General features: G+C 47.6%; 1 protein-coding gene across 2 annotated transcripts in view; it reads right to left on the reverse strand.

Moving 5' to 3' along the window:
• MYO1H (myosin IH) overlaps positions 1-10566 on the reverse strand; it is a 34415-nt gene extending 23849 nt beyond the window's left edge. For both annotated transcript variants that reach the window (XM_037052313.1, XM_037052312.1), the window contains exons 1-8: positions 10423-10566; positions 9651-9766; positions 8097-8295; positions 7097-7177; positions 4200-4379; positions 1750-1848; positions 563-676; positions 181-252 (exon numbers count right to left, since the gene is read on the reverse strand). In XM_037052313.1, coding sequence (XP_036908208.1) covers positions 181-252; positions 563-676; positions 1750-1848; positions 4200-4379; positions 7097-7177; positions 8097-8295; positions 9651-9766; positions 10423-10548 — 987 coding nt within the window. In that variant the 5' untranslated portion in view covers positions 10549-10566. The remainder of the gene's footprint in view (positions 1-180; positions 253-562; positions 677-1749; positions 1849-4199; positions 4380-7096; positions 7178-8096; positions 8296-9650; positions 9767-10422) is intronic.
• Between the last annotated feature and the right edge of the window lie 8016 nt (positions 10567-18582).

The following is an 18582-nucleotide window of genomic DNA, read 5'->3' on the forward strand; positions in this document are numbered from 1 at the left end:
GGAGGGTGGGTGCTGGTGTGATGTCGGGGGATGAGGAAGTTAAGGCAGGAGACACCAGCAGGAACTGGCCGTGCGGGACCAGGTGGGCAGTGTCCGGGGGCTGCCCCCTCCCCCGGGGGACACCGTCCTGCTGGCAGCAGCGGAGAGAACAGGCGCACTCCCACCCAGAGCTGCGATTACCTCCTCGGTTTTGGCTTCGATCTTTCTGTGGGTGAGAGCTTGCAGAAGGGCTGATGGCTGGACTCCTAGGAGCTGCGTGAACGAGAACCAAGATGCCAGTCAGTGCCCTGGCATTTTCCTCACCAGCTTCTGAAGCGTTCGTGGAGTTTCCAAGCTCAGGGTTATCTGCCCTAATGGATAATTGTGCTTTAATACGAAACAGACCACTGTAGTTCTCTCAACCAACTGGCTTTTCCCCACACTCTGCTACCCCCATATCCTCTATACGTCTCCTAACCAGGAAGAACATGGTGCCAGCCATGTCCTTTGGGGGACATAAGCATCCAGCTGCCTGTCTCCCCTCTGGCCCGAGACCCCCGCGGCCTTTGAGAGCAGACATCACCTTGGCGATCCACTTGATCTCCTGGACAACGGGTATGGTCGAGCAGCCTCGGGGGTTCTCTCTAAAACAGATGTTGCCCAGGTGTAGGATGCTGGCAATAATTCCAAAGAGATTCTAGGAACGTGGGAAGTGGTGAGGAGGACAGGGAGAGAAGATGACAGCCACCTAATTGATGCATGTCATCGGGAGGGGGGATACCTGAGGGAAAACCACCCCCCACTTCCAGCCCTGAGCTCACAGACCCAATTTCTCTCATTCACTTCGGAGACTGGGGCTGGGGCAGGAGGAAAGAGCTTCAGTGCGGGGGGCGGGGGGGGGCGGCGGGGGGTGCGGGAGGCAGGCAGGGGGAGATGTCTCACTCAATCTCCTGCACAGGACACTCTTATTTTTATATTGCCCCCCTACCCAATGAACCATTTAATGTTCAAATGCTATGGTCCCAGCTATATGTATGTATGTATGTGCATATGCATGTATGTATGCATGTATGTATATATATGAATTGTCTTAGAAAGATCAACGGTTTAATAATAAAAAGACCAAAAGATGTAAAAACAATGCTTGCACATCCTACAATTTGTTCCAGTTTGTTTCCAACTAGAAGAGTAAACAATTCTGTGAGAATTCATTATCTGCAAAATTCTGGGAGACTGGACTTGAGGGGAGGAGGCAGCCACCTCCTCCTGTCCCACAACACTGGGAGAATCTGGGCCGCCAGGAAGAAACGCAGAGCACCCAGTTGACATTTGAATTTCAAATGAGCAACGAGGAATGTTTTAGTGGCAATCTGCCCCGTGCCATGTTGGGATACACTTATACTAAAAAAAAAAAATCAGTCATGGCTTATTTGAAGGTGAACCGTAACTAGGCATCCTGTGTTGTCGTTGGCTGAACCAAGCAGCTCTACCACGCAATCACCAAGAAACCAGGATTAGCCCAGAAGTTGGTTGGGTGCTGTCCCTCAAACCAAAGGGCCACAGGTTCAATTCCTGGTTGGCGCACAGGCCTAGGTTGCAGGTTCGGTCCCCGGTGAGGGCACATATGAAAGGAAACCAGCTGATGTTTCTCTCCCTCCCTTCCCCTTTTCTCAAATAAATAAATGAATCCCTTGAACACACAACAAAACCAAACAGGACTGCCCGCTCAACCCCAGACCTCACCGGCACTTCCACCCTCAGGGCCCATACCTCCAGGTCACCTTCAGTGAAATCGATGACAGAAAAGGCATTGGAGACCGTGCGCCAGTCATTCTTGTCGTTAACAGAGGACTCGTTGGCACCATGACCCTGTCGACAAAACCTGGGTTGCACGGCTGGGAGGACAGTGAGTCACGGAATACCTACCCCCAAACAGAAAAGGCTTTCTCCACGAGCGTGCAAGAGCCGGTTCTATACAATGTTCTGAATGGCAAAAAGATATATTTTACTACGATCATCTGGCACGGGATGATTTGCCAACCATCGCTTTATTCAGATTTATTTGGAAGTTTATTTAAAAAGCCTTGTCCTGGGAAAACTTACATATGAGTGGTATATTTTCTTGTGTGTTTCTAAAAAGAGATCTCCCTGCCATTTTTGCTTTAAAAAATTGAAGACACGTCTCAATAAGTATCCACTGAAACACGGAGGGAAGTGACAGCCTGAATTCCGAAAACAATCTGTGTGCACTTAGCAACCACCAGCCAAAGCTCAATGCAAGGGGACCGTCCCTCCAGGAGAGTTCAGCGTTTGGAGAGAAACACAGGCTGTGTGAAAATGAGCACAGCAGAAGTGTGATGAGACCTTGCCCACTAACTCTAGGATTGGTCTTTTAAATAAGTATCGGATCAACCAACGTCACAATTTAAAGAGAAAACATTCTAGATGAGGGTTTGATTATTTTGATTTTGGAGAACAGGGTATTCTTCGTTTCCTGGTTATCTGAAGATTCGTTTGCTTACACAATTTCCTTCCTGCAAAGGGACCTGGCTAGTGTGACATCTACAGCCCCCCCAAACATCCCTTCCCACACACGCAGCAGCCTCTGTTCCATCCCCCACCCTCAAGGCCTGGGCCTGTGGAGTCAGCCCTTCAAGTGCACCTGGAGGTTTGGGAGCAATGGGAATACGCAGCAAAGTAAAGCCAGCGAGTTTGCCAAAGTTACAGAGATCGTGAAATGAATCAAAAGAATGCAAACTCTTGAATCATCAGAGACACTGTGGCGTGAGGGGCTGGCTGAAATAACCTGGTCAGGACAAATAGACAAGGATAGAGTGTAATACTACACTCCCAAAGAGAATAACTGGATTATCGAAGGTTGGGAGAAGCCCTTAGGAAAATGAATGAAACCCTTACATATTTTTAGAAATTGACTTTCCGTGATCATGCTATGCAAAGCTGAATGTGATGCCGTCACACAGCTTTGTTGGGAAAATTAGGTCCTCAAAAAGAAAAGTCACTGTTTAATTTATTCTTGGCTCTAAGAATGAGTGCCAAGCTTGTTAAAAAAGATCGTAAGATTCTTTTATCCTCATTATTTAAGTTTATTTTTCCAGACAAATTTCTATCATCTTTTCCTCCATGATTTACTGGGCTATGCTGCTTGTTTTGGAGATTCAGCTTACAAGACCATGTTTACTCTCTTATGGCGTCCCTCTATGCTTCCTGCCAAGTGGCCTCCTCTGGTCAAAGCCAGGCCCTCTAAGAAGACAAAGATCCAAAAATCTTGGCGCAAAAATGTGCTGGTGACAGCGAATGCTGACAGGTGCCATGCATTCTGGGCACTCGGGCACGCTAGTGCTGGCTGGCATCAGTGCTGGGAAGTTAAATTCTGAGTCGGTTTTGCAGCACCAGATCTTGGGATTGCTTACAGGAATGGCCTGAACTGGTCTTTTAAGGGAGCGTGTTCATTCTGCAGCTAACAAGTCTCAGAATGGAAGGCGGGAAGGCGCGAGAAGTCGTCTCCACACCAGATTTGGGAGCGGACCACTTGGCATCGGTCGTGGGCACTGACTGTCAGCGAGTCTCCGCCAGGCCTAGGCCACCCGGCTGGGTGTTAGAATCATCAGGGGGTTCGTCTAGTCACATTGATGGCCACAGGGCAGCGTTTAATACAACCCTGATGTCCAGGTCCCACCCCAGACCAGTTGAACCTGAATCTCTGGAGGGCAGAACCCAGGCATTTAAAAAGCTCCTTGGGTGCCCTGGCCGGGCGGCTCCGCTGGTGGGAGCGTCACCCCGAGCACCGTAAGGTGGTCGGTTTGATCTGGGTTGGAACACGTGGGGGAGGCGGCCGGTGGACGTTTCTCTCACATTGATGGATGTCTGTCTCTCTCTCTCCACCCCCCCCCCCACCCCTCTCTCTCTAAAAATCAATAGCTATATCACCCTTGGGTAAGGATTAAAAAAATTTTGTTTAAGCTCCTTGGGCGATTCTAATCGCAGCCGGGGCTGAGAACCACTTGTCCAGATACCGGAGAGTTTGCTGAGACAACACCTGCCAGGCGCAACAGGAGAGACTCTGACAGGTGTTGGGGAACCGGTCGGCAGCACACCTCCCGGCCGGGCTGACCCACAGTCCTCGGCACCTCCCACAGAGGCCCCGCAAACACCCCGCCCCCCTCCACGGGGCCACCCAAGCGGGGGCTGGTCCTTCCAACCTGTGAGAGGTATCTGTACAGCTGGGGGTCTCGCTCCAACCCCAGGGAAGCGAGGAGCTCCTCTTCGCCACCTTCTAGAAGCTGGTAGAAGATGTGGAAGTTCCGCTCCCCCTGGTTCTGATAGACAACTCGAGACTTTTCTATCAGGTAACTGATGATGTGCCCTCCTATGGGGATGCCCTTCAAAACAGGACAAAACAAAACAATGTGGTAACACGGCAATGACCAAGCCACCCTCCTGCGGCCGCTGTTTTCCAGGGAACAGAAGTGCTGACGGCGAATGATGTCGGACCTGTCGACCTTCGGGGGGCAGTGGTTTCTAGGGTTTTTTTTCTGGGCTCTGTTTAAAAAGATTTTTGCCCCAAGGTCATGAAGATATTTTCTATGTTTTTGTCCAGGAGCCTGATCGTTTCACTGTTCATGTTTAGGACTGTAAGTGATTACCATTTAATTTTTGTATACTAAGTGAGGTAGGGGGTCGAAGTCATTTTAATCCACATGAGTTTCCAATTGATTGGCACCATTTACCAAAGGGACAATCCTACCCCTGCTGAGCCCCTGTGGTGCTTTTGTCATAAGTCAGGTGACCTGTACCCGGGGGTCTGTCCGGACTCTGTTCTGGTTCGTCGGCCTGTTTGTATACCCTTGTGCCAATACCACACTGTCTTAATTACCATTTTTAATACAACGTCCCACAAAGGATTTGCATTCCAGAACATATATAGAACTCTTGCAAACCAATGAAGGGGAAAAAAAAAACCCAGCCCAATCAAACTTGGGCAAAAGCCCTGGCTGGTGTAGCTCAGTGGATTGAGCGAGGGCGTGCGAACCACACGATAGCAGTTCGATTCCCAGTCAGGGCACAATTCCCGGCAGGGGACCCGCGAGAGGCAACCATACATTGCTACTTCTCTCCTTCCCTTCCCCTCTAAAGATAAATAAATAAAATCTTTAAAAAAAAATAAAGTAAACATGGGCAAAAGACTTTAACAATGACCAAAACCTCATGAATAATCAGGAAGACACAAACTTAAATCACAGTGAGAAAGCACTGTATTCTAAACCAAAGGGACCGACATACCAATTACGAAAGGTTCGTCAATAACCGGGAAGATACAGACTTAAATCACAGTGAGCGCCATCCCCGACCAGGATGCCAACAACAGAAAGGACTGACACACCAAAGGGTGGCAAAGGTGTGGAGCAACTGGGACCGTCATTAACCATCGTCGCATCGTTGGCAGGAACCCAGCAATGCCCCTGCTGGTATACGCCCGACATAAATGCATGCCTGCATCTACGAAAGACGTGTACGAGGGTGTCCGGGACACTGTTTGCAGTGGCCCCGAACTGGAAACCACCCAAAGGTCCGTCAACAGGAGAACAGCTAAATGGCACCCAAGGTCAAAAATGGACTTCCGCCACGTGCGGCAGCATGAGTGACCTCAGCAGACAGAACGTACTATCGGGTTCCGCTTTTGTGAAGCCCAAGCACCAGCAAAGGTGATGTGACTATAGAAGTTGGAACCGTGATCGTACTGTCAGAGAAGGGCAGGAGAACCTTTTGGACTCGCCACATTTTTATGTCTTGACCTGAGTGGTGGTTACACGGGTAGAGATACGGGTCAACATTCCCTGAGTTGTAGTCAGGTATCCTTTCCAGGGTGTGTGTTAAATGTCAACATCAAGTTTAAAAACACACAGAGCAATTCAGTTTTTTCAAAGTCTCAGCACCAGGCTCTGGAAAACCCGGAGATGGTCAGTCCCAATCCCCACGCTCAGCACGGGGTCCTGGTCTCCAGGCCGAGTGTCACGTTGTCACTCAGAATTACACGTCGTCCTTGAGAACTTGGTCTACCCTTCGCACTTGCCTCAGCCCCATTTAAATCTGAGCAAAACGCAGCCCCACTCAGCCGCGACTATCATCTCTGGCCACTGTCGTGTTGCCGCGGCAGCAGAGGTGCGTGGGTGCGGCAGACATGCTGGCCCGCCCAGGGGATGGCGTGTGCCTGAACAACACCTGGCTCACTTGGGAATGTTTTCCAGCTGCGTAAGCAACGGCCTCACCCTGACACACGTCCCGGGACCGGTCCACGTGCGGCTGTCGGTCATTCGCCCTCACTCCCACACAACTGACGCTCGTTGCAGAGACACCCCACAATTTAATGCCCCCCTCTCCCGTCAGCGGACATTCAGTCCTCGCCGGCGGGGTCGGTTGTTCCCAGCGCTTTTGCCGCCAGGAGCAGAGCGGCTGTGGGTGGGCTCACACGTCCGTGGGACCAGCTGCAGGGGTGGGGCGTCTCCACCTTAGATTACGTGACTTCAGCGTCACAAGATGATACAGGGCGGGGGAGGGGAAGAAGGAGGCTTGCAGCTGTGAATATGCAAAACACAGAGTTTGCTCTTGTATTGTTTCTTTTTTATATAAAGATATAGCATATTTTTAAAAGATTTTATTTATCTATCTTTAGAGGGGAAGGGAAGGAGAGAGGGAGAGAAACATGTGTCCCCTGCTGGGAACTGGCCTGCAACCCACGCGTGTGCCCTGACTGGGAATCGAACCAGGATCCTTTGGTTCACAGGCCTGCACTCAATCCACTGAGCTACACTAGCCAGGGCTTGTTAGTTCCTAGGAACTAACTTGAAAGTTCCTAGTGACCCACACCTTTGCCAACACCTGGTATTCTCAGACTTCTTCACTTCTACCCATCTAGGAGGCATAAGATGACATTTCACCGTGGTCTTTATTTGCATTTCCTAAAATGAGGACTGATCCTGGAGTTCTCAGCTCTTTGAGCCAATAAATGCCTTTCTTCCCTGAAGGTCATTTGGATTGGGTTTCTGTTGCTGGTAAATGAAGGGGTCCCCGCGAACCAGTAATAGGAGCTTCAGCGTACCTTAAAGTCAAACTGTATGTCCATGTACTTCCCAAATCGGCTGGAGTTGTCATTCCGGAGGGTTTTGGCATTTCCAAAAGCCTTGGGATATGAAGTGGGGGAAAGGGGAGGAGCTAAAGCAAACTGTCACTCACTGTCACTTAAACTCACCATAGTCCTGACCCCAAATGACATACATATTATTACAAAAAAAACAAAAACAAAAATACAGCAGGGAGCAGGGAGCCAGGAATAAAAGCTATAGTTTATCTTCTAAGAAGAAATCACTAACTACAGAGAATTTGCTGCCAACTTACTAGAGTTGGACCCAAAGAAAAAAAGGGGAAAATATCTTCTCCCCGGAATCCAATCCAGAAAGAGATTAGCAAGGGCCCAAGGAGGGGTATATGGGACCCTCAGCCCTTCCCTGCTGTTCTTGAAAGCAGCGTTGGGGGCCCCCTCACCAGCCCCCTTCTTCTTACACCACAGAGACAAACTGTTCAGCCCAAAGGTCCCCTGGGAAAATTCCTTCCACCCTTAAAGGTCTTTTATAGAAAGGACAACAAAACTGCAGGTGAAAATAACTTGTTCGAAATTATTCAGCAAGTTGATGACTTGCAGGGGTAGAAATAACCATCCAAATAATTTTAATTAATAAAACATGAACAAATAATCAAGCATTATTTTAGTGCTCCCGAATTTTGTCGTGTGCTTTTAATGCACTCACTCAATTTAATCCTCAAAGCCTCCTAAGAGGTAGGCACCATCAGTAGGCCCAGTCCACAGAGGGGAAAAACAGACCCCAGGGTGGGAAGTGACGTGTTAAAGCTTGCTGGCACATGGCTGCCTGGGGCTATCATGCCTGTTGGACTTCAAGGTCATGCCCTTAACCGCAATACTACCCCAGAGACCCCTATTCTGAACTCCCAGGCAGTGAGTGACTGACCTGCCCGAACAGAGGCCTCTTCTTACCCAGCGACCTCCCGCAGCTGCCCCACACAGGCCCTGAAAGGCTGCGTACCTCCAGCACTGGGTTGGAGAGCAGCAGCCTGTCCCGGGCTATTTCCAGAGAGTCGGTCATTGGGCAGGTCATGGCAAAATACTGGAGAATCTTCTTGGAGGCCTCCGTCTTCCCTGCTCCGCTCTCTCCAGAAATGAGGATGAGGTGGTTGGTTAGTTCCGAGCACATCATGCGGTAAGCGTTGTCAGCTATGGCGTAGCTGGAGAAGCGGAACGGAGGCAGTGGGGGTGGGGAGCGGCTGTGACTCTCCTGCCCTGGGCCCGACGCTCACAAGGACAGGACAAGGCGCCCTGCCTCCGGGAAGCCACATGCAGACCGTGGTACAAGGACAGTGAGCTCAGACGGAGGTCAAACCCCGCCACGACCTGGCCACGGATCACGCTTAACGTGTACAGGACAGCAAAGCTCAAATAGGACATGAGATCAAGTGAGGAACTGGAGTGGCCATAGAAAGAATTTTTTAATTTTACAAACTTATTTTTTACAATCTATCAACATTTCTTTTAAGTTAAGCCAGATACTAAATTACATCCCCAACAGATGTTCTATTAGTTGCAGATGGAAATAACATCTTGTCTAAATATTAAATAACTCAACTGATATAATAAGATCAATCTCATGTTTTATCTCAAAACCTAGGAAGTTAGAAGTGTAGAGACAGGAAATCGAAAAAGATTTTAAAATCTCTGGGATATCTTTAGGACAACAGCTAAAACTCCTAAGTGATTTATCTCCAAGATCAGAAGCCAAAGCATGAAGGCCTCCCAAGTTTATGACCTTCGCATGTGGCTGACTTTGCAAGCGATTTCGGGAATCTTTGGTGGCCGTGATGCAGAAAGGTTTCTGAGTGCCTTGGGAGGTGAAGAGGTGAGTACCCAGAAAAATGGAGGGAGAACATAAATATTAGCCCAGAAAATCAACCAGGAAGGAGAATGGGAAGTTTAGCAAAGCCCAAATCATACAGGAAATTGCTTGTTTTAATGGGTCTGCAGCCCTGGTAAGTTCCTACCAAGGGGCTTCTCCTTAGCTGCCATGATACCAGGTATGGGGGGATGCGGCAGCGGCAGCCCATTCCGCAGGGAAGACGCCTGTCTGGCCACTCGTAGACTTCTTGGCCGTCTCAACAGATTCCACCTCTCATCGTATCTAAGCTGAGATTCGACAATGATTTGCTATTGTTCTCCACCGCATTCACCGTTCAAAGACTTTATTTTGCATTCAAAGACTCATTTTGCAAGGCGTGGAAGACTTATTTTTCAAGGCAGCAGCAGTTTGAGTGAGTTAGGGAACCTAGTGAGTATGCATCAAAGATCTGGTTGGATGGGTGGATGGGTGGATGGGTGGATGGGTGGATGGGTGGATGGGTGGATGGGTGGATTCACGGATGAGTGGATGAGTGGATGAGTGCACGGATGAGAGGGTGAATGGATAGGAGGACAGACAGATGAATGAATGCACGGGTGGGTGGTTAGGGGTAAATAAAGGAGGGAGGGAAGGGACAAAGGAAAGAAACAGGAAAGTACCCCTGTTGCTGACCCGATGGGTGCTACTTACACGTGTGGTGGCAGCTCAAAGAAATTGACCCCTTGATAAAGTTCCATCTGGCTCAGGGTGTAGATGCCGAGCTCCTGGTACGGGTTCACAGACACGAGCAGGGTGCCAATGTAAGTCTGGGGGAACGGGCCAAAGCACTAGTGAGGGGCCCTGCAGTTCGGGTGGCCCCAGGAAGAGGCCGTCACTCGCTAGGACCCTCACGCGTTCATTCACTGTAGCTGACATGACACGATGAACAAGACAGGCGGGGAGGGGTACGTAAGCCACCAAGGGATCCAGACTGTTTCAATTAGGAATACATAAGAAAGATGTAGGCAGGGTAACCAGAGAGAGAATGACTAAGGGAGGCCAATTCAGCCAGCGGGCTAAGGGAAGCCTTCTTTAAGAAGCTGACCTCTGAGCTAAGACCTGAAGGATGAGGAATAAAGTCTTGAAAAAGTCAGCAGGAAGGGTGTGGAGACTGGTGATGGAGGGGAGAATGGCAAACGGTGAGAGGTGACATGGCCCGAGACCCTAGATCTAGCCATAGACCCTAAAGTTACATAGGTCGATAGACACCCTTTTGGTGCTAAGACCAGTTTCATTTGGGCTTCTGTCACTGACTGCCATGAAGGGCTCAGCCCAAATGGGTCAGAGAGCAGTGGGCGGGGCCCCTGGACACCTCCTTTCACTGGCTGACCTAACAGAGTGATGCTCTTCACAGCCGCGGAAGCTGTGAAGGCAGGGAGGGAACCGCCCCCGGAGGAGAACACTGAGAAATGGGTTACGTTACATAGATGAGGTTCTCCCTGAAACGCTTGCGAAGGTTGTCGAGAAAAGCAGATTCGCTGGTGTACGCGTCCAACAGCACAAAGTCCTGCACCCCGACCTTGTCCCGCGCGGTCAGCGCGCCTTCCATGTGCAGACGAATGTGCCTCCTCCGTACTTCTTCTTTCTGCAGGAAACAGAACGGGCCTCGGCAGCTCATTTATTCTGATTTGCACATCTAATGTGGAAATAGCAAGATGCTAAGCCCTGGGGATGGTACAGAGCCAAAATGGCATTATGCTATCTTCATTAAGAGCTTGCTGGATGGCGGAAGATCGCAGGGGGTTACCAGGGCCAGAGCTGGTCTGTGGTCACCACGCAGAACAACTCTCTCAGGCACAGGTGAGCAAAGTGGGTCAGGTCAGTGCTGGGCAGGAGACCTGGCGCTGCACCATTTGAGCTGGGAAGACCCTGGGAAACAGCTGTCCAGGACTCAGGCCACCTGAGGCTGGAGCTTGTGCAGACAGAGTGGGGTCACAGCCATGGCAAGAGGTCTGGCGCGTGTGATGTCTATTTTGGGAGGACCACGGCAAGGTAGTCACCAATGTCTGGTCACGGCTATGAGGTCTCCAAGGGACGCTGTGCTCTGGGCCCATAGTTAGTGCATGTCCCCCCAACCCACCACTGTGCAGCTGAAAAGCAAGGAAAAGCGAAACATTAGCAAAGGGAGCCAGAAACCTCCTGCTACTGCAATGGCCCTCCAGCGCCCTCTATTGACACTTCTCACATCAAGGAGAAATGCTTGTGGTGGGGCTTCATTATCACAGAGTAAGTACTGAAGGGCGGATTTGGGTTTGAAAGAGGACAAATGAACAGTTGGCACACGCAGACATGCGAAGGTTCTGGAACAGCTGAAACAACCTTGAAAAGGAAAACGAAGTTAGAGGACTCCCACTCCTTCACTTCAGGTAACCAAGAATGTGTGTCCATTGATTTTTGACAACTAACAACTGTCAAAACAATTCAGTGCAGAAAAGAAAAATCTTTCCAACCAATAGTAGATATCCATAAGAAAAAAAAACCCGCATTTCCATCCCTACTTCACACTATACACATATTTAAGTATATAACATATTACATATAGTAGTTATATAACATAATTTTATATTATATTATGTATAGTTAATATATTAACTTGAGATGGATCTAAGACCTGAATGTAAATGCAAAATCCATATAAAGCTATTAGGAGAAAACAGGGCAAAAATGTCTTTGCACCCAGAGGAAGGCAAAGTTTTCTTAGAATGCAGGAAGAAACTATAAAAAAAATTAAAAAATTAGATTTCATCAAATATATAACTTCTCATCAAAAGACACTGTTTTAAAAAAACAGTAGGCCAACCACAGGCTGGCATAAAATATTCCTAAAATATATACCCACAAAGGATCTGTGTCAAGAATGAAAGACTCCTTCAGCTCAATAATAAGTCAAAATCAAAAAAAAATTGGGCAAAAAACCCGAAGAGCTCACAAAGGAAGACAGATAAATGGTCAAGAAGCTCGTAGAAAAGCGCTCGACATCATTAGTCGTCAGGAAAACGTGAGTTAGAGCCACAGCGAGGTACCACCAGAACAGGTCCAATGCAACAGACTGAGGGCATCGAACAAACAGCAGCGAGGCCATTGGCAGACGAAACTCCCGCGCGTTGTCAGCAGGAGCGCAGGGCGACAGGACCGCTCTGGGAGAGTCTGGCAGTTTCTAATGAAGTTAACCGTGCCTCCCCCCTTTGATCCAGCGAGTCCATTCCTAGGTGTTTACATAAGACGAGTGTGAACATGCGCCCACAAAAAGAGGCCTGAACATAAAGGTTCACATCAACTCTCTTTGGAGCGGCCCCAAACTGGAAAGAGTCCAGCTTTCCATCCACTGGAGAATGGAGGTGGGCCACCTACACAATAGAACGGGTGCGGCGGTAAAAAGAAATGACTGGAAGGCGCAGTGACACAGATGACTCTCACAGACATTCTACCGAGTGAAAGGACCGGGGCACAAAAGACTTCCTGCCGCACGATTTCGTGTATACAAACTCTGGGACAAGCAAAACTAATCTACGGTGAAAATCAGAACAGTTGTTGCCCGGTTAGAGGGGATTGTCTGGCAGAGGACATTTTTTGGAGCGATGGAAATGTTCGCTAACTCGACAGGGCTGTGAGCTACATGGGTGTATCTATTCGTCAGGATGCCCGTTAAGATGGTGTGCATTTTTGAGACATGTAAACTTTCTTTTAAAAAGAACCCTAAAAATAATCAGCTGGGGAGGGGGTGGTGAGGCGGTGGAGGTATCAAGGGAAATAGAATGATGGGGTTGACTGTTGAAGCAGGGTATGGTAGGAATTTATTACACTATTCGGTTTACTTTGTATAGAATTGAAATTTCCCATCGTAACTGTTTTTACAAAACAGAATGGCCACCAGGTGTCTCCCTACACTAGCCAAAGGGAACTAGAATAAACAATGGCCCGCTCTCTAAGGTTGAAAATGAGACATTTAGATCAAACACGGTTTCAGTGATTCCAAATACCCTCATTGCAAAGTTTTGTTTCGTTCTGTTTGGTTTTTATAAGAGGCAGTACAGCACAGTGATTGTGCACAAGGACTTTGGCGCACAAGCCGGCGCGGGTTCAAATCCCACCTCTGCCTGTCTCTTCCTGGTGGCGCAACCTTGGGAAAGTCTCTCCATCCGTCCACGTCCCAGCTCTGTTCCTTGACTGTAAAATGGAAACCGTTGCACCCACTTCCCAGGGTTGTTGGTCTGAACAGAACCATGGAAAGCACTTGGGACAGTGCCAGACACGTCAGCGCTGTAAGCAATTGCTTCCAGCTTCATAATATGATGATCAGAAACAAGACTACGATACAGCAAAAGTCTATCCGTGAGTCGTCAGCAAGACTCCACTGGTAACAGGCTGGAGTCTGGAATGGTATCTAGAGCTACACCCGCAACATCAGATGCCTGCAGGTGGAGGGTGTAGAGAGAGACGAACAAAGCTTCTCTCTCACCTGCACGGGAGCCGGCAGGGTGGTGTGCTGGCGAGAGCAAGCACCCTGCAGCCTTATGCAACTTGCAGCCCAAAATGAGCTGACCAAACCCCCTACATTAAGGAATGCAACAATGAAATCATATGAGAAACTTCAATACATGAAGTGAAGGAAAGCAGAGCCTTCCTGATTAAAGGGAAGGTGAAAATCTCACCAGGCTGCCCGTGGACATGCAGAAGAGTCTGGGGAACCCCTTGCTCACAGAGAGCTTGCAAAACCTCGGAGCGATCCCTGACTCAAGTTCCCCAAACTTGATGATTTGAGCATTTCCTCTACACTTAGAATCAGACCTGTGCGACCACCAGGACCGTTATTTACTTCGTGTATTTCTTCAAGTAGCGTTTGCCCCATGACTACATCTAGTGAAATATTTTTTATGAAAAATGTTCACGCGTGAAAGCGTTAAGAGCGTAAGAAACCGAATGGACTCATTACTCAGCTTCAAAAACAGCAAGCTGTGGTGTCCCTTGTTCAGGCCTGCTCCCCTCCTCCCCACACTTCAAGGTCAGTCGCCAACATCCTACCCCTTTTTAAGTGTTCAGTAGGTATCTCTGAAAGACAAGAACGCTTTTTCAGACATACGTGCACAACGCCCTTGTCATACATAGGGAACTTCATGATGCTATGATACCAAATCAAATCTTCTGTAATGACAATATTTTTTACACTCACTTTAGTCACATCGGGACCCAAACGAGGCCTGGACGTTGCATTTAGCTGATGTCTCTCTCGCGCGTCTTTTGTTCTCTAGGTTCCCTCTCCTTTCCTTTTCCTCTGGAAGTTATTTGGTGGGGAAATTGAACAATCTGTCCTGCAGAATTTCCCACATTCTAGGTTCCGACTGCATTCTTATGGGGTCATTTAACGCGTTCTTTTTCTCCTCCTGGATTTCCTGGAAACTGGTCCACGCACGTGGCTGCTGCACTGGATGGCGAAGTGACACCTGCGTGAGCTCGGAAGGTCACCCTGGAGGGCTGGCCCACCAGCTGGATCCAGCTGTGAAAGACTTGAACCCTTTGAAATTTCAGGTTCTTTCTACAGCCCAGGCTATGGTCAATTTGTGGGTGTTTGAGGCAAAATGCAAACCCTGAGACTATGGGGTGCAAGGGTTTTTACTTGTATTAGTCAATTGTGTTGTCTAAATTTTCTGTGTTCTACCGATTTTTTGTTTTTGCTGTTGCTGCCTGTCAGTTTCTGAGAGGGGCTAGTTTAAGATCTTCCGCTATGAAACTGTCATAAAATAATTACAGCACCGTAGGTACGTACAATGGAGCTCTTTGCATCTCTGAAAAGGAATGAGGAAATGTTGCTAGAAACGACTCTGAAGTCACATCTAGGATGGATTTCCCAGTAAAAAGACAAGGCGGAAAATTGTATGTAGAGAATGCAAATGTTTGCCTAAAAAGGAAGGAAACACATCTCTATGTATATATGCTTATATTTAAGAAACAATTTTAGCATTTTAGACATTTTTAAATGGCTATTTACAGAAGGAAGAAGGGAGTAGGGTGGAAAGAACAGAAATAAACTTAGTAGTTCTTGGAAGATGTCCTCTTTTGTTCTTTGAAACCATTATATGTTTTACATGATTATAAAATAAAATTTAATCCCTGCAAATAAGGAGTAAAATGAAGGAAATGAACCCAAATGTGTATCAGGTTGCTGGTATAGTTACATACAGATCAACTATTTCACAAGAGCTCACAACACACCACAATGTGCCCGTGCTGCCCAAGTCAAGTACACTCGGAGGACAAATAATCCAAAACTTTCAAGCTGTGCTCAACACTCTCATGTTGGCGATAGCATTGGTATTGCTATTTAGAGATGATCGTGTGGAATTAAGCCAGTGAAAAACTGATTGGGTTACTGAACTGGAGTTTTTGGATAGGAGAAAAAGGAAGAGGTAAGAAAAATAAGATTACGTATAAACCCCTTCGTTATGCATTTGAATTAATGGGTCGGAATAAACTCATGGTACAGTTTATTTAAAGACGACCTTCATGCTTCCGTTACGATCAAGAACAAGGCACGTGTGCCCACTCTCCCCACTCCTGCTCCACATAGTAGTGAACGTTCTAGCCAGAACAGTAAGGCAACAGAAAGGAAGAGAAGGCATCGGAGGTGGAAAGGAAGAAGTAAGATCGGTTCTATTTGTAGCTGACATGATGTTACATAGAGAAAATCTTAGACTCCCCCAGAACTGTTAGATCTAATCGACACAATAAAAAAAGTTGCACAATACAAAGTTAGCATACAAAAGTCAGTGGCATTTCTATACATTAACAACAAATTATCTGAGGAAAAAATAAAGAAAATGATTCCATAAAACACACTTTTGTGAGCTCTCAACCAAAAGGCTTAGAAACCGTGACCAACCCAGTAGTAATGAGCGCCCCCTAGTGCCACACTGTGGTATCTACCACCTTTCCACTGAAAGTAACCCGGGCTCATTGGGAAGATTCAAGGTCAAGGTTGAGAATGTATAAGGTAAGCCCAAGACAGCTTGGTACCCTGATCAGGAAGGAAGCTACCAAAGACTATTAAGGCCATGTGAAGAGGACTCAAGAACCCCACTTAATAGGGTCCCACTGGCCAAAAAATGGGACAGTTTGAGTATCAATAAAGAAAATAACTGCCACGGAATAAAGCACATCAAATATAGTTAAACCTATGGGCTCACTATAAAATTAAAAACTCAGGCCCTGGCTGGCGTAGCTCAGTGGATTGAGCGCGGGCCTGCGAACCAGACGATCGTGGTTCGATTCCCAGCCAGGGCACATGCCTGGGTTGCAGGCCGGTTCCTTGCAGGCTAACTACCAGCAGGGGACGCACAAAAGGCAACCGTACATTGATGTTTCTCTCCCTCTCTCCTTCCCCTCTGAAGATAAATAAATAAAATCTTTAAAAAAAAAATTAAAAACTCGTTGTCACCTTCAGCGGATACTAAGGAAACAGCTCTGGTAAACTGAGCACATATTCAGCCTTTCCTTTCCAAACTCTATCTCAGGGCAACCAAAGTGTTAAGGAAAGTTCCTCTTTATAGAAAGGTCCCAGCTAATGTGTGAAGAAAGAATGATAGAACTGGAATATTACCATTTTTGCAAACTCCTAAGAAAATGTGTGTAAGAAAACTGACATTGTGAAAAGATGGCCAGACCGGTGTCTCCTGCTGGAAGTACAAGGTATCCAGCCATGTAATGTGAAAAATAGAGATATTTATTGAAGGAGATACAAGAAACATTGTACACGGGGCAGTGACATCTCAGTCCCCTTCGAAGTAGGCACCTTGGGACCTCACACAGTTCTCCCAGTCGCCATCAGCTGCCCCATCCTGTTTTCTCGAATCTCATCGACGGTCTGGAATCTCTTCCCTTTCAAAGGTGATTTTAATTTTGGGAAAAACTAGAAGGTGCAGGGCACCAAATCTGGGCTTTAGTGGGGCTGAATCACCTGGTTGATTTGATGTTTTGTCAAAAAACTCTGCAAGAGCCCTGGCTGGCATAGCTCAGTGGACTGAGCGAGGGCCTGCGAACCACATAATCGCGGTTCGATTCCCAGTCAGGGCAAATGCCTGGGTTGCAGGCCAGTTCCCAGCAGGGGACTCACAAGAGGCAACCATACATTGATCTTTCTCTCCTTCTTTCCTTCCCCTCTAAAGATAAATAAATAAAATCTTAAAAAAAAAACCAACTCTGCAAGAGACGTGATGCATGAGCAGGCAATTTGCCGGGATGAAGCTGCCAATCACCAATTGCCCAGAGCTGAGACCTTCTGAATCATCCGAATAGTTTCCATAAAGAAATGTTCAATCTTATTGAAAATTTGTCACAGAATTGTTGCTCTACTGGCTCAGTCATTTTGAATGTGACAGCCGCACAGTACACATGCTCACTCAATGGTGTCTACCAACCCCAGTGACTAGTGCGGCAAAGTCATCATTGTTCCCGGATATTCATTGCAGTCCACTCTCCTTGGCTGCCAGGTTACACTGATCTCATGCAAACTGTTCTCACTGTATTAACAGTGATTGGACTTATTCCGGACAGACTTCGTACACTACACTGTCTACGAAGGGGGTTTTTTTTCACCCAAACAAGTCAATTCCACATCTGATCAAATCTCTGTTAAAGAAAACTGTGAGGAAATCTGTGTGTTACAAGAAATGAAACATGAAATGCAGTCCTGCCAGGTGGCTCTCTTGGTTGGAGCATCATCCTGTACACCAAAAGGTTGTAGGTTCAATCCCTGGTCAGGCACATACCTAGGTAGCAGGTTTGACCCACCAGCTGGGGCACTGAGGGAAGGCAACTGGTCAGTATTTCTCTCTCACATCGATGTTTCTCTCTCCCCCCTCACTCCCATCTTCCCTCCTTCTTAAAATCAATAAACATATCCTCAGGTGAGGATTAAAAAGAAAGTGGTGATCCTCGTTTGTTTCTCCTCTAACACAGAATCCTGCAGCTGTCTCACACCTAAAGCTTTAAAACCAGCAGGGATTTCAGGCTGACTCTGGCGAGCAGGACCTACTCTGTCTGTGTCTCTAATTCAGAGGAGAAATGCTTATCTGTTTCTTTTTCTTAGTACAGTACTTCAATACAATTATCCCCATGGGGAAAAAAGCAAGACTGTGGATATTTTTAGTGACAGTTCACACATCTTCCATGAGGACCAGAGAGACGTCTTCCAGGGAAGACACGTTCTTCCCTCTAACCCATGAAGGAGGGACCACCAAAAATTCGGACCTACGCCTTCCAGGAAATTTTAGCCTGCGAGCATCAGCGAATCACAGCCATTCTCGTGTCCAGGACCCTGACCTTATTAGTGAGGTTAAGTGAGGGAGACAGACAGACAGACAGACAGAGAGACCTTTGCGGTGGTGGCTGTCTAACTGGCAGTGAAACAGCCTTGAACTCTGAAGCTGACACCTCCACACTGATTCAAGAGGCACAGAAATACCTGTTTGTTTTGTCATAAACTGATCAGAGCCGGCACACAAACCCTCAGTGTCTCAGTCCTTAGTGAGACACTGAGTAGCCACTCAAACCTCAGGTGACATTGGAAATTCTCTGCACTCTCACATTA

This window comes from Sturnira hondurensis, unplaced genomic scaffold (assembly GCF_014824575.4).
Source record: "Sturnira hondurensis isolate 20B ecotype Veracruz unplaced genomic scaffold, ASM1482457v3 Scaffold0007406, whole genome shotgun sequence".
Classification (NCBI taxonomy): Eukaryota; Metazoa; Chordata; class Mammalia; order Chiroptera; family Phyllostomidae; genus Sturnira; species Sturnira hondurensis.